The sequence below is a fragment of the Erpetoichthys calabaricus genome, chromosome 6 (assembly GCF_900747795.2).
Source record: "Erpetoichthys calabaricus chromosome 6, fErpCal1.3, whole genome shotgun sequence".
Taxonomy (NCBI): domain Eukaryota; kingdom Metazoa; phylum Chordata; class Cladistia; order Polypteriformes; family Polypteridae; genus Erpetoichthys; species Erpetoichthys calabaricus.
This window is the reverse complement of record NC_041399.2, coordinates 193,646,631-193,663,567: the sequence shown is the minus strand read 5'-3', so window position 1 is coordinate 193,663,567 and position 16,937 is coordinate 193,646,631. Positions and strand designations below refer to the sequence as shown.

General features: G+C 40.8%; 1 protein-coding gene across 1 annotated transcript in view; it reads left to right on the top strand.

The window, feature by feature from the left end:
- LOC114653742 (uncharacterized) overlaps positions 1 to 5,262 on the top strand; it is a 61,428-nt gene extending 56,166 nt beyond the window's left edge. The window contains exons 8-9 of the mRNA XM_051928798.1: positions 1,557 to 1,772; positions 5,203 to 5,262. Of these exons, the coding sequence (XP_051784758.1) occupies positions 1,557 to 1,772; positions 5,203 to 5,262 (276 nt within the window). The remainder of the gene's footprint in view (positions 1 to 1,556; positions 1,773 to 5,202) is intronic.
- Positions 5,263 to 16,937: the final 11,675 nt, after the last annotated feature.

Sequence of the window (16,937 nt, the reverse complement as noted above, 5' to 3'; positions counted from 1 at the left end):
TGTGAAATTTAGCCATTTCACTAAGGTGTTCTTAAATCAAACCCTTTGCTACTTCAAAGTGGACCTATTTGGTAACTTTTAAGGCTTTTTTTTAATATTCGGACCATGGCACCCATTGGCTCCATTATAACATGCTAGAGCAAGCTAGGTTTTTTTCCCCTCAACTTTTATCATTCAGTTTGAATTAAAACCAGTTTTCTTCTCATGCATCAAAGACCTTCAGATTAAGTTCCTGGTGGTCCAGCTGAGTGTGAGTGAGTGCCCTGTACTGGGCTGGGCTGGTGCCATAGCCAGGGTTCATTATCATCTGATCCTGACTTTAAACATGTTACCAGTAATAGAATAATTATAGTAATTTGATATCTCCTGCCCTACATTAGAACGTTAAAATATTAGAACAGTCTAGATGAGAACAGGCTATTCAGCCCAACAAAGCTCACCAATCTTATCCATTTAATTATTCTAAAAAAACATCAAGTCAAGTTTTGAAAGTCCCTAAAGTCTTACTGTGTAACACACTACTTGGTAGTTTATTCCAAGTGTCTATGGTTCTCTGTGTAAAGAAAAACTTCCTAATGTTTGTGTGAAATTTGCCCTTAAAAAACTTCCAACTGTGTCCCCGTGTTCTTGATGAACTCATTTTAATGATCCACTGTACTAATTCTCTTCATAACTTTAAACACTTAAATCATGTCATCTCTTAATCTTCTTTCTAGTGCTGCTATGTCCTTTTTTGTAGCCTGGAGACAAAACTGCACACAGGACTCCAGATGAAGCCTCACCAGTGCATTATAAAGCTTGAGCATTAGCTCCTTGGGCTTGTACTCTGCATATCAGGCTATATAACCTAACATTCTGTTCGCCTTCTTAATGGCTTCTGAACACGGTCTGGAAGTCGATAGCATAGAGTCCACTACAAGTCCTAAATCCTTCTCATAAGGTGTGCTTTCGAGTTTCAGACCTCCCATTGTGTATTCAAACCTAACATTTTTACTTCCTATGTGTAATACTTTACATTTACTGACATTAAATTTCATCTGCCACAAATCTGCCCAAACCTGTATGGTTTCCAAGTCCTTCTGACTTAATGAATTCCACATTATCTGCCAATCCACCTTTCTTGGTATCATCTGCAAACTTAACTAGCTTGTTACTTATATTCCTTTCCAAATCATTTATATATATTGTGACAAGAAGAGACCCGAGACATTGTAAATGTTTGGGGCAGCCACCCCGTATAATGTGTTCCTGGCTGCAAAAGTAAAAGGTTTGGTAGCGAGTAATGTTTACAAGACAGAGTCCAAAACAGAACTGAATTCCAGAGAAAGGGAGTGAGGCTTTATAGGAAGTTTGGGGGAAGTGATGTCATCCTCGGGGCCGGGACCGGAAGTGGTATGTCCCGAGTCGAGGCAGTGGCTCTTGGTGGCATTTCCCGGGAAAGGTCTGCAGGGAACTTAGAAAGAGCGTTAGTGCACCCCGACACCCCCTGGGCAGATGTGTTACCATTATTCTCCAAGCCCTTCCGCTGCCTCCTATACACACCCCTTTGTCAGTAGATCCGGGGTAGCAGCCATGGGAGCCACACTACATCCCTCGGAACCTTTGTTGGCAGCATCGAGGTTGTTGGATTGCATCGGGACCACTTTCGTGGAACACTGGAGCTCATCTTGGTTGGTCTCCGTGGCCTCCTCCAGGGGGAGCTGTATAGAGCTGTACGGCTTAACGAGCCCGTCTGGGCAGGAGCACAGCCACACCTGAAAGTGCAGCCAGAAGTAGGTCAATGAGCACCTGCAGCACTTCTGGGTGGGCTATAAGAGGAGCCTGCAGCCACTACTCAGGGCGCCAGAGTCAGGAGGAGGTGGACAAAGCTGCCCTGGGAGGAGTGGAAAGAAGAGTGTGATTTGGGTTGATTTTCCTTTGTATTTTGGGACTGTGTTGCGCCTGTGGGGTTCATGGGGAAAACATGTCCCACAGGTGAAGAAGAAACTAAAAGTTCTTTTGTTTATTTTACACGTGCCTCCATTGTCGGTCTGTGTCGGGTCGGTGCCAACCAAGCGCCAATATCACTATATATATACAGTATATATATATATATATATATATATATATATATATATATATATATATATATACAGATATGTCAAACTCACTACCATTGGTGGGCTGCTTCGACTGCCATACGTGCGTCAGCGGGCCGCACTGCAACAAATATTATTATACAAAGTTACTGTAGCTTTCTTTCCAATACTGAAAAGTTTAAAGAAAAGCAATTTATTTCCATACAATCTCCGTACAACAGCGTACAATTAAGAGTCTTAGTCTCTTAGCTAGGAGACTGCTTATATAGGAGCCTTACAGTGTGAGATCTATTTCTTTTGTCCCGACACTTGGCATCTCTTGTTAGTAACCAGTTCGTCAATATCAGGCTTGAAACCTTGTGCAGCTGCAACATTTATGAGGGATGAAAGGTGCTCGACGGTAAGTCTTGAGCGATGTGGGGTTTTGGTAGCTTTCATTAACGAAAACAATTGCTCATAAAGGTAAGTGCTTCCACACATAGGCAATATTCTCAATACCAACTTAAGGATCTACACATACGAGGATGGCAGGTAAGCATACAAGCCTGGCACACAAACTTCGTTGTATTTTGTCTTCAGAATAGAATCTGACTGCAGTTCAGTCAATTCCATTTGGATATTCTCAGGCGCATTCTCAACGTTGTAAGAGTACGGTGACGTAAACAGCGGAAAGTCCTGTTCGTATGAACTGAAATCATGAAAACGCTCACTGAATTCATTGCTCAGTAATTCAAGTTGGAAAACATCCATCCATCCATTTTCCAACCCGCTGAATCCGAACACAGGGTCACGGGGGTCTGCTGGAGCCAATCCCAGCCAACACAGGGCACAAGGCAGGAACCAATCCCGGGCAGGGTGCCAACCCACCACAGGACACACACAAACACACCCACACACCAAGCACACACTAGGGCCAATTTAGAATTGCCAATTCACCTAACCTGCATGTCTTTGGACTGTGGGAGGAAACCGGAGCGCCCGGAGGAAACCCACGCAGACACGGGGAGAACATGCAAACTCCACACAGGGAGGACCCGGGAAGCGAACCCGGGTCTCCTAACTGCGAGGCAGCAGCGCTGCCACTGCGCCACCGTGCCAAAACAAATCCTCCAAAAATCTAATTTTACTTTACTAAGTTTATTTCAAAGTTTATATTGTAAAATAAGCTGATATGCAAAAAGCCCCCTGACCTACACTAATTTTACAAACTCAAAATCACAAAAATTTGTTAATAAACAACTCACCAACTTCTCGCGTCCACTTCAGATCTTCAGCTGTAGTCTGCACTAACTGTTCGTTACAATACTAGCACAAAATTACATAAAACTAGAGCAAAAAAAAACGTGAAAATATGCGAGCTATTACTACTTGTGATGATCAGTTCTGCCCAGTGGCCAGTCTCAGCAGCCCAGCCAGTAGCGGCTCTAGGCTCGTGGCGGCCCTGGGAAGAGAAAGAATCGGTGTACCTTCGCCCGTCCGTTGCGGACACTGCATAGCCGCCTTATGCTCATGACACACTTCTATATGCGTGTGTCCATAACTTGAAAACCAAGTGGCGGCCCATGATATTCTCATTACGGCAGAACGTTATAATACTACATATAACTTACTGCTCTGACTCAAGTGATATTAGTAAATACAGCGTACTAATTAAGAAGAAACACAATGTTTTTCGGCCATATTGCCGTCAGCTGTGTCGTTATTTTCTCTTTCTGTTTTATATTCAATATATATTGGCGTGGCGGCCCTGTGCAGGTGCACAGTTTGCACATGCCTAAGGCCGCCCCTGCTGCCAGGCTGCTGCAGCCTAGTACTTTAGTTGCGATGTCGCGGCTCATTAACTTTGGACAAGGCTCGTTGCTATACTAGCAGATGACGTTTCCGGTACCATAATGCCATGGGAAAACGCGCTTTTGTCAGAAGGCAGAAGTAAGAAAAGTCAATAAGTAACACCGAAGATGCAGAATGATTCAATCACAAACGATGTGATTATTTTGTACAAGTTTAGTGCTAACTAGGATCTGTCATGCGGGCCGCACAGATTTCTGTTGTGGGCCGTATGCGTCCTGGGGGCCGCGTGTTTGACATGCCTGCTCTAGTCAACAGATTGGGAATATGAGAATAGAGGGTGTAACAGGATTATTAAACTGATTAGTTTTATTGAACAGCATGGCAATGTGACTTCCAGTCAGCAAACTGTTATGTCCAGACTTCAGGACTGCAGGATTGCGTCTTTTGCTCTGTAGGTACAGTAAAACAGTGTTGATTTTTCTACACCACAAATGAGCCAAATGCAGTGTTGGTGTGAATCCAAAAGAAATGCAGCACAAACCTTTAATAAAACATATTTTAGCAGGTGATAGAATAAGCACAATGTAATTTAGTAACTTTGCACATATTCCATGAGTTGTCCTCTGCCTTGTGCCTAATGTAGCTGGAATATGCTCTAGCTCCACAGTGACCCAGAGTTGGATAAGAGAGATTGAAAGTGTTATTCTATGATCCACACTCCTTTTGGCTCCAGTGACCCCATCATGTATTTTTTCATTCTTCGTTAACAGAAACCAATGTTAGTCAATCATGAAACATGAAGCATTTGTCATAACTTCGAAAAATCAAGAATTAGCTCATTTATCCAGAACAAATAATTCATAAAAATAGGTTTAATTGAACAAATATGATAAGAAACACTCCACTGATGACACCTCAACCTGTGAAGCAGCTAATAAATATGACATTATGTCCAGATTCTGATCATCTGTCCACCTCCAACCTTAAAGTAGAATGTTAGAGAGAAAGAATCAGCAAAGATAACAAACTCTCTAAGTTACAGAGCACTGGCCATTTAGCTATCCACCAGCTGAGCAATGTCTGTTTATTAATTTTAGAAACATAACAATATATCCTTTTCATATTATTATTTATTTAATATTCAATTTCAGTTTGATTTAGTTACTGTCAATAAAATTATTTTGTTTCATATTATCATATATGATATGTTACACATGCATGCTTGTGTTGTCTGATTTATAGTGTAAATGCTAAATAGTGCAATGAGCAAAGTTTTTTATATACATTACTACTTATGAGATACTGGTAATAATGTCTTATTTTATTCTTTTAGGTTCTTAATTCCAGAGCAGAAAAAACTTCACAACAGGTGAATTTCCCAAACTACTCATAATGGAAATGGTGGCATTTACGTTTAGCTGCATTACAGTATTTTAAAGTAACAGTATTTTTTATTCTTAACATGTTTCTAAGTCACATTATTTTACTCTTCACATGATTTGTAAGTCCCGTGTCCCGTCATGGTTTGTGTGTACAATACATGATCTACTAAGTTTCTCTTTTTCAGGACAAAGAACAACACAAGGACTCCCTAGCAGTTTTATTATACTGTATTTGTGAACTTGGAGAGACTTCAGCTAACTCTTAAGAATGGCCTAGTGCAGAGAACATTGACCCACCTGTGCTTGCTGCCCCACTGGCTTTCATCAGATACCATACCTTAGCCGTATCACTGGCATATGAGTCCTATTAATCTTTGTCTCGAGAAAATACTTCAAGTTTTGCCTTCCAGTACTGAGGTGTTTCACTTGCACATTGTTGAGCCACGGCGATTGCTTTGTTTCGATGTAGTGTCTGTTCATCTATGTCACGGGTGTTGAACTCCAGGCCTGGGTGGCCACAGTGACTACAGGTTTTCATTCTAACCCTTTTCCTAATCAGTGACCAGTTTTCACTGCTAATTCACTTTTTTCCCTTCATTTTCATAGCCCTGTTTTTTAGGATTCAGTCCTCTGAATTAATTCATTTCCTCATTAAATGGCAGCCAAACAGAAATGAGATGTAAAACGAGCCAACAGATGAACAGCTTAAACTGGGGCTTCAAACTCCAACCAGTTTTTTAATGAGAAGTTAATGCTTGCTGTTAATTAAACCCGTTATTTAATTTCATGGCCTGTTGCTGCTCTTGTTCTGCCATAGCAGACATTTCCAAAACTGTTGATTTTTCTGTTTTTTCTAAGAATATCATTCAAAATGTTTTGGTGAGTTGGGAGATCAACCTTACTGAGGCCATCACCTTTCTTTATTTTCAGATATTGTGTAATGGGCACAGGTGAGTTGGTCATGTACCGGCTTGTTTTTGTGTCTCGTTATTGTTTGGCTGCTAATTAAGGAAAAAGAAACAACTAAAGGGCCTGAGTCAAGTTAATTAAAAGAAGTAATTAGCAGCAAAAATGGGTCACTAATTAAGAATATGGTTAGAATGAAAACCTGCAGCCACTGAGGCCCTCCAGGATTGGACTGGAGTTCGACACCCCTGATCTACAGTATGTCATTAGCACGACATTGTTGTTGTGCGGCGGCGTTTATTGCACACAGGTCTTTCGCAGCAAGCACCGAAAAAATTTAAAAGGGCATGCATGCACCACCTATTGGCTGTGGTTGAATGTGAGCAGAGCAGACTGCTCCATAAACACGTAAACACAGGTCTTTTGTTTCTATCTATCTATCTATCTATCTATCTATCTATCTATCTATCTATCTATCTATCTATCTATCTATCTATCTATCTATCTATCTATCTATCTATCTATCTATCTATCTGTTATATAGTGCCTTTCAAATCTATCTATCTATCTATCTATCTATCTATCTATCTATCTATCTATCTATCTATCTATCTATCTATCTATCTATCTATCTATCTATCTATCTATCTATCTATCTAGTGTCTTTCATATCTGCCTGTTATATAGTGCCTTTTCATGCCTATGTGTACCTTTTGTGGCTATCTATCTTTCCATTGCATAGCAGTCTCCATATTTATCTTTTTATAGTGCCTTTTGGGCCTATCCATCATTAACACATTACCTTTCCTATCTATCTATCTATCTATCTATCTATCTATCTATCTATCTATCTATCTATCTATCTATCTATCTATCTATCTATCTATCTATCTATCTATCTATCTATCTATCTATCTATCTATGAATATAGGGCAACACGGTGGCACAGTGGTAGCACTGCTACCTCGCAGTAAGGAGACCTGGGTTCACTTCCCGGGTCCTCCCTATGTGGAGTTTGCATGTTCTCCCCGTGTCTGTTTGGGTTTCCTCCAGATGCTCCAGTTTCCTCCCACAGTCCAAAGACATGCAGGTTAGGTGCATTGGCGATCCTAATTTGTCCCTGGTGTGTGTGTGTGTGTGTGTGTGTGTGTGTGTGTGTGTGTGTGTGTGTGTGTGTGTGCTCTGTGGTGGGCTGGAGCCCTGCCTGGGGATTTGTTCCTGCCTAGCGCCCTGGGATTGGCTCCGGCAGACCCCCGTGACTCTGTGTTCGGATATAGCAGTATACAGTATATATATAATTTTCACAGACACAGCAGACCAAACAATTTAAGCAAATGAGAGAATAAACAGTGGGCTTTCTTTATGAAAATGGAAAGAATGATGTAACATGGTATTTGGCCATGAATAAGATGCTTTTTTAGGAAAAGCATTCGAGTACAGCTTTACTGAAATGCTGGTGCATATACTGAATCATATTCATGCTTACACATATTGTATGCTGCTCAAAAATTACTGTCTCTGTCCACCTGACAACTTTATAATAACCACAATAAAAATATCATAAATAATGACTCATGTTTTTTCAGAACATGTAATAAAAAGATCATACACTATCTGTGCTCCAGTTATTTCAGTTGTTTAAAAAAAGAGTACTTAAACTCAATTGAAATTGGATAGTAATGTATTCACAGGACTCAGAATACAAAGTATACCGCCAGCATCAGTTTGACATGGAGAAAGCAGATATGACACATTGTGGTCAATTTACAAAAAGAGGTTAAAATAAATGCTATAACCGATGACACTGCCCTCTGTGAAGGAGCTGATAAGTGTAACGTTATATACCAATTCTGAGCAGCTGAGAGGGCAGCCATCCACCTCCAGACTTAGAACAATATATTAGAGAAAAAGGGCCAGCAAAGAAAACAAGCTCACTCGGTCACAGACCACTGGCTATTGAGCTACCCACCAGCGGGACTGTTTATTGCTTTTACAACAATTAGAAGATAAATTTTTCATATTATTTTTGAATCAATATTGAATTTTTGGATTAGATTTTGTCACTTTTATTAAAATTATTTTGTTTCAATTCATGTTATAAAATATGTTACACATGCATACTATGTTGTTTTATTTATAAATGTTAAATAGTGTGATAAGAAAAGTTCTTTTATATACAGTCCTTATGGGAGATTGGTATAAATGTCTTATTTTATTGTTTTAGGCTTTAACATCCCCAGCTGGCAAAACTTCACAACAGGTGTGTTTCTCAAACTATTTGTGACAGCATTTAAGTTTAATTTTATTTAAGTATTTTAAAGTAACAATGTTTTTATTTTTAACAAGTTGCTATTATACCTTTTTTATTGCTTTGTTCCCACATAATTTAAAAGTTCTAAGTTTGAATCCTCTGTCTGGTCAGGGTCTGCGTGGACATTGCACAGTCTCCCAAATGTCTATGTGTCTTTGGTTTGCATCCCACATCCCACAAATGTATATGTTAGGTTAATTAGTAACTTGAAGTGGCCCAGTATAACTTCAGAAGCTTCTACTGGGGCTCTGTTTTGCCCTCTGGAGCTTATTTGACATATTAATAAGGAAAATATACAAATTGAAAAAACCCTTCTCAAAGAAAAATTGAAACAGTAAATTAATCAGATATGTACCACAACAGTTCCAGTTCAACTAAAGTGCTTTTATTACTTTCATACAGGCTTCTTCTGTTGAAAATGCAGCAGAACTGTTTTTCTTTTTTTTATTTGTTTTCTCTCATAGTCATACCACCTGCACTGTTTCCTTCTCATCCGACCCAACTCTCCCAGAGTCAAGAGGAGAGCACTATTTTAACTTCAGACTCAGGAGTACTTCTGGTACTTAATCTGTTACCACTGGGAAACTCTTCCAGATCAGGCTTTATATCATTACTATCCACAAGCTCCCCCTGGTGACCCCCACAGAACCCAACAGGGCAGGCACAAGGGATCACAACTACAGGCATCCATACTGGGGCTTGCCAGATGAGATGCTGCCATCCAATGTACTTGTGGACACTCAGCCCAAAGCAGGCAGCCAGCCATTGTGCTGACCTTCCCATTTCCTAAATCCATCCCGGAAGCCACTCGGTGGTTGTTAAGACGCCATTCGCAATGTAGCCGTTGTAACACCCTTCCACCTGTGGTTCCTGGCATGGAAAGGAGATATTATTGCTCCCTTTCTGGTCTTCTGTTATCAAGATACCCTGGCCAGGTAGGGGAGTGGTGTCCATACTGGTTGGGACACCAATTCGTCTGTCACTAGATAGATAGATAGATAGATAGATAGATAGATAGATAGATAGATAGATAGATAGATAGATAGATAGATAGATAGATAGATAGATAGATAGATAGATAGATAGATAGATAGATAGATAGATAGATAGATAGATAGATAGTATGGCGGACGACCAGCAGCGTATACCAGCTGGGACACCCCTGAAATGGAAGGATGGGGGAAGGCAGCTCAGCTTTTTCATGACACTGCTTCCCCCAACACTCTAGATGGCAGCTTCCCTGGGATCTGGCGGTGCCCTGGATTCCCGCAGGGCATCCCGGAACTTGGAGTTCGATTGCGCAGCCCTGTTGGGTGCCATGGGTCCCTCCAGGGAGAGCTGTAAAGGAACAGAAGGACTCATGTCGTATTTGTAGCCCGGAAGTACTCCCAGGTCACGAGACCACGAGACCTGAAGTACTTCCGGGCTGAAGAAAATCCAATTCGTAGTCTGATCCGGAAGTGCTAGCAAGTCACCTGAGTGGAAGGAGAAGTGCTTCCGGGTCAAGGACTATATAAGGGACTGTTGGAGACCCTGCAAGCGAGCTGGAGTTGGGAGGTAGTCGGACAGAGCTTGCTGGAAGGAGTGGAGGAGAGATTTGTGTGGATTGGTGGTATTGTTATTATTGCTTTTCCTGTGTATGGTGGCGGAGGTGCTTTTGGGCACTATTACAAGAAGAAAAGGCATTAAACAACTTCTTGGTGATTTTACCCTATGTTCAGTGTGTCTGTCTGTTGGGTTGAAAGAGGCAGCAGCGACCTCTAGCGTCTTACGATAGATAGATAGATAGATAGATAGATAGATAGATAGATAGATAGATAGATAGATAGATAGATAGATAGATAGATAGATAGATAGATAGATAGATAGATAGATAGATAGATAGATAGATAGATAGATAGATAGATAGATAGATAGATAGATAGATATGCGAAAGTTAGTAACCAGTTCCCAGATGCTAATCAGTTTGCTGATGTTAAGTTGCAGACAATTCTCTTTGCACCAAAAAATAAACTTTTCCAACTGATGTCTGTATTCTGTCTCATCCCCCTTACCAATACACACCATTATGTGGAATAGTGGGTCCGTGACTAAGCAGCAAGGGGACTGTTTTAAAATAAATAAATAATTAAACAGCCGGCTTCTTCTCCACGGGTGTGTGTGCTCACGCAGTTGCTGGAGCTGGTGGGGTGATTGAGACGGAGCGCACCAGCACTTGAGGGTGTGATCTGTCTTGATTGCTCCACTGGCTTTTCACGGTTTGCAACTTATGCGCTATGCTCATGGAGGCATACAGTTGTGCTTGAAAGTTTGTGAACCCTTTAGAATTTTCAATATTTCTGCATAAATATGACCTAAAACATCATCAGATTTTCACTCAAGTCCTAAAAGTAGATAAAGAGAAACCAGTTAAATAAATGAGACAAAAATATTATACCTGGTCATTTATTTATTGAAAAAAATGATCGAATATTACATATTTGTGAGTGGCAAAAGTATGTGAACCTTTGCTTTCAGTATCTGTTGTGACCCCCCTTTGCAGCAGTAACTGCAACTAAACGTTTCCGGTAACTGTTGATCAGTCCTGCACACCGGCTTGGAGGAATTTTAGCCCATTCCTCCGTACAGAACAGCTTCAACTCTGGGATGTTGGTGGGTTTCCTCACATTAACTGCTCGCTTCAGGTCCTTCCACAACATTTCAATTGAATTAAGGTCAGGACATTGACTTGGCCATTCCAAAACATTAACTTTATTCTCCTTAAGCATTTTTTGGTAGAACGACTTGTGTGCTTAGGGTCGTTGTCTTGCTGCATGACCCACCTTCTCTTGAGATTCAGTTCATGGACAGATGTCCTGACATTTTCCTTTAGAATTCTCTGATATAATTCAGAATTCCTTGTTCCATCAATGAAGGCATGCTGTCCTGACCAGATATAGCAAAACAGGCCCAGACCATGATACTACCACCACCACGTTTCACAGATGGGATAAGGTTCTTATGCTGGAATGCAGTGTTTTCCTTTCTCCAAACATAACGCTTTTCATTTAAACAAAAAAGTTCTATTTTGGTCTCATCCGTCCACAAAACATTCTTCCAATAGCCTTCTGGTTTGTCCACGTGATCTTTAGCAAACTGCAGATGAGCAGTGATGTTTTTATTGGAGAGCAGTGGCTTTCTCCTTGCGACCCTGCCATGCACACCATTGTTGTTCAGTGTTCTCCTGATGGTGGACTCATGAACATGAACATTAGCCAATGTGAGAGAGTCCTTCAGTTGCTTAGAAGTTACCCTGGGGTCTTTTGTGACCTCGCCGACTATTACATGCCTTGTTCTTGGAGTGATCTTTGTTGGTCGACCACTCCTGGGGAGGGTAACAATGGTCTTGGAATTTCCTCCATTTATACACAATCTGTCTGACTGTCGATTGGTGGAGTCAAAACTCTTTAGAGATGGTTTTGTAACCTTTTCCAGCCTGATGAGCATCAACAACTCTTTTTCTGAGGTCCTCAGAAATCTCCTTTGTTCGTGCCATGATACACTTCCACAAACGTGTTGTGAAGAGCAGACTTTGATAGATCCCTGTTCTTTAAATAACACAGGGTGCCCAGTCACACCTGCTTGTCATCCCATTGATTGAAAACACCTGACTCGAATTTTACCTTCAAACTAACTGCTAATCCTAGAGGTTCACATACTTTTGCCACTCACAAATATGTAATATTCGATCATTTTTTTGAATAAATAAATGACCAAGTATAATATTTTTGTCTCATTTGTTTAACTGATTTCTCTTTATCTACTTTTAGGACTTGAGTGAAAATCTGATGATGTTTTAGGTCATATTTATGCAGAAATATAGAAAATTCTAAAGGGTTCACAAACTTTCAAGCACAACTGTATAAGGGAAAGCTGATATGAGAGAGGGGCTTGAAGAACAGAAAGAAAGAACAGAGAAAGAATGGAGCTGAGTGCTTAACATCTTGTTATGGCATCTGCTCAGTTCAGAACTGCAGAGCCCTACAGAGGGTGATGAAGTTTAAGAGCATTACTGAAGTTCAGTCTGCCTTCTGTTCAGGAGACATTTAGAATGACATACTATTAAAAATGTAATCCATCCTGGAAATCACTTGCTTTCCACCTCCATTTTGACAAATAGTGCTGGACCTTTAGCACCCAGTTTAACAAAGTGAATCAGAACTGGTTCTAAACTAACAAGACTTCAGCTAACTGGTGGTATTGCAAACTGCAGGGACATGTCTGAGCACTCTGAGAACCTAAAAATGGTCATTACCTCCTTATTGTTCACTAGCCTCACTAATTTGGTCATGATGATTAGTTTAACTGAAAAACCCAGGAAAGTTAGTGAGGCTACAAATAATTAGACAAACCAGGAAACCCTCAGTTAAGCTGTAACGCACATAAAGTGAATCCCGACCAAATCCTGGTAGAATTTTGTTTTCAGCTACTCCAATTTTCTTCTTCTGTTATCCCTAAGACGTACTTTATAATTTAATTGCCAATTCTTAATTAGCCCCATGTGAATGTGTGTGAGTGGGCCCTTCAGAGGATTGTTTGCTCGCAACAGGGCTGGTTATTTCTAGAGAAACCCTGAACTGTACTGGGCAGGTTACAGAATTATTTTATGAGATATTATTTTATGTGAAGTTTGTAGTATTACATGGTGATATGTGAAGTTCGGGTATGTAGTATTATGTGTCTGCCCTCTAGTGGCCAGGCTTGAAAGGTCTCTGTAACAATTCTTCTGCATCGAGTTCAGAAGCTGTTGTGCTCTGTTCAAGGGTTCACTTTCAACCCTTGAGGACCCCAGAGTGCCCTGTCTATTATAGATAATAATAAAACAAGTTCTCTCACCAGTGTTTCTGATTTCTCTTTTCAATTTTACAGGTTACATTGCATGAACCTGCGTATGTGACAATGCCCCAAAAGGTAAGAAAATCATGCTCTCAATGAGATCCATCTTTTACATTTACTTCCAAGAAGTTTATTTTGTTATCATTTCTCCTTTCTTTAATATTTTGAATGTGTTTCACAAACAGGTGCTGTTCCGGTCAGTTTATTATCATTGTTCCATGTTTTTGATTTCCCTGTTTTGACCCTTTTTCTGTTAACTCTGTTCTGCTGGTCATTTCTCAAATGTTTTCAGTTTGCTGATGTAACAGAGGATAAGTAACACTCAGACATTACAAGTAAAAGAGCCAAGGCCGTATTAGATGGTCTTATAACTTACATTCTGTGTTATGACACGCAAAGGTAAAGACAGATATTTTGGTTTTTTGAATGAGAGATTGAGACATGAAACACAGTCAAAAGCCCGGCTAATTTCAATAACAGAAAAAATTAATAAACCATAATGTCTAAACCCAAATACTAAACCAAAAGTCTTCATGCAGAGAAACATTAAACAGAAAAACAAATACAGTGATCCCTCGCTATATCGCGCTTCGCCTTTCGCGGCTTGACTCTATCGCGGATTTTATATGTAAGCATATTTAAATATATATCGCAGATTTTTTGCTGGTTCGCGGATTTCTGCGGACAATGGGTCTTTTAATTTCTGGTACATGCTTCCTCAGTTGGTTTGCCCAGTTGATTTCATACAAGGGACGCTATTGGCAGATGGATGAGAAGCTACCCAACTTACTTTTCTTTCTCTCTCTCTTGCGCTGACTATCTGTGATCCTGACGTATGGGGATTGAGCAGGGGGGCTGTTCGCACACCTAGACGATACGGACGCTCGTCTAAAAATGCTGAAAGATTACCTTCTGTGTGCAGCTTTTAAGTATGCTGCACGGTACTTCGCATACTTAAAAGCTCAAAGGGCACGTATTGATTTTTGACTTTGTTGCTCTCTCTCTCTCCCTGCTCCTGACGGAGGGGGTGTGAGCTGCCGCCTTCAACAGCTTTGTACCAGCGGTGCTTCGCATACTTAAGAGCCAAACAGCCCTATTGATTTGTTTGCTTTACTCTCTGTTTCCTTTGAAGAGGAAGATATGTTTGCATTCTTTTAATTGTGAGACAGAACTGTCATCTCTGTCTTGCCATGGAGCACAGTTTAAACTTTTGAAAAAAAGGCAAATGTTTGTTTGCAGTGTTTGAATAACGTTCCTGTCTCTCTACAACCTCCTGTGTTTCTGCGCAAATCTGTGACCCAAGCATGACAATATAAAAATAACCATATAAACATATGGTTTCTACTTCGCGGATTTTCTTATTTTGCGGGTGGCTCTGGAACGCAACCCCCGCGATGGAGGAGGGATTACTGTACAGGAAAATCACAATGACAAGTCATTTCAAATTGTATGTGCAATCTCGGACAACAAGGTCAGTTATGATGACGACCTTTCTAATGATGCCATGCACTGCATGATTGCTGCTGAACATTCTCTTGAACAATGGCATAGGAACTGTCAACAAAAATTCCTAAAAATAGCATTTCCCAAGGAAAATTAAAATTGAATCACAGGAGAATTCTAAAAATGTTTAACACTAGCAACACATGAATCGCCGATCCTCCCAAGATCAAGGTAGGTCATGCGTACCAGCAGATTGCCGCTCCATATATTCGTGATGCTTCGTGAATGTCGGAACTGTCATTCTTTATCTTTCTATCATGTAATTGGCTTCAGCAGTTTGCTTCACATTCAGCAGATGTTACTGCTCTTATTTTTCTCAGCACCTGTGTCACCTTCTTGATCAGTCTGTCTATGCAGTTTTCTATAAGAAAAACACCAACCCTGATAACTTTGTGGGGCTTGTTAGCAGCCACATGACAAGTGTAACAGCAGCCGTGGCTGTCCTTGCTCATCTACGATTTGCTTTATGCTCAGTGCATGGCCTTCATTTCCTTCTTATCATATAAGTACCTTCTGCAATTTGCCCCATGGTTAGCAGATGTTCTCTTTCTGCCATGTCACATTCTCCATCAGTATGCCATAAGAAAGACTCAAACCTTAATAACTTCATAGAGACTGACATCAGCCAAATGTTGTGTTTCCCCAGTCTCAGTCTTATCTTAATCTTTCGATTAAGACCAAGATGAGGTTTGTAGCCCTATTGATTCATGAGTAATTGCGTGACAAACTGTCACAATGCTTAACATTTTCTATAATTTACAGTATGTGCCAAATAATACAAAGAGTACACAACACGTGTATCCCCCTTTTTGGGTCTCGTCAGGTATACACACTTTTGCATCCAATTTGGTAGATACTGTATAACATATCTATGATCTGCTTCTTTCAACTGAGAGGGTGTGGCAGATGTTTGCCGACTGACCGACCAACCACAAGCGTTGCCTGTTAGGTAGCCACCCAAATTATCAGATTGCAACACAGAGCAGGTGCTTCTCCTGTGATAAAATCCATTGCCCTGAATGTGTGGCCTATAGCAAATCTGCTTAACAATCCTGTAATGGTTTGGCTGTTAGAGTTGGGGAATGTGAGGCAGAAGGTATTGCTTCTTCCTCCTTGTGAGTAGTGTGATGTAGCATTCATGTGCAAGCAAGGGATAAGGCAACTAAGAGAGAGAGTGGAGCTACGTGGAAGGTCCCATGGAATATGAAAGCAATGGTAGTGGCACTAATAGAATAAACAAAAAAAATGTATTCTTCATGTGAGCTATCAAAACATTTGTTTTTCCTCATTGTCGAGTCATTTATGAGAACAAGAAGCTCAAGCCAAACAGTGCAGTCTGTAGCAACAGGCATAAATAATAATAATAATAATTTATTTTAATTTAGCGCTTTCCTCAAAACTCAAAGTGCTTTTCATAGAGATTGTGGAGCCTCTTCAGCCACCACTAATGTGCAGTACCCACCTGGATGATGTGGTAGCGGCCTCTTTTGTGCCAGTACGTTCACCACACATTAGCGATGGTGAAGAGGTGAGAGAAAGAGAAACAATTAGAGAAAGGGGATCAGAATGAATATGCTGTGGAACGCAATTTAGCCTTGACATCAGCATACACCCTGCTCTTTACGAAGGATGCCCACGGATCTTTTATGACAACAGAGAGTCAGGGCCTCGGTTTTATATCTCATCTGAAGGATGGCACCATTTTTATAGCACAGTGTCTCTGCACTGGGGCATTGGGATCCACTTTCAGACCACAGGGTAAGTGACCCCTGCTGGCCTCACCAACCCCTCTTCCAGACGAAATCCATGCTATTCCTAGATTGACTTCCATTAACTATTTGAGGGCTGAATATTTTTTCCAAAAAGCAATGATTTAACTCAGAAGTCAACATAAAACGTCTGTTGCTGCATGCTGTGGCTGTCAGTTTGCCAAGAATGTGCGGCTTGCTTGCTGCCAGGCTGTCTTTGTGTGGCTGGGACACGGCCGCAGTGCGTTGCAATCTGGTTTCAACCTCTAATCATTGTTAATTGGCAGTCCTCCCTGGCGAACATTGTCAGTGCCACAGCTAGCTGGGAACCAATCAGCTGAAG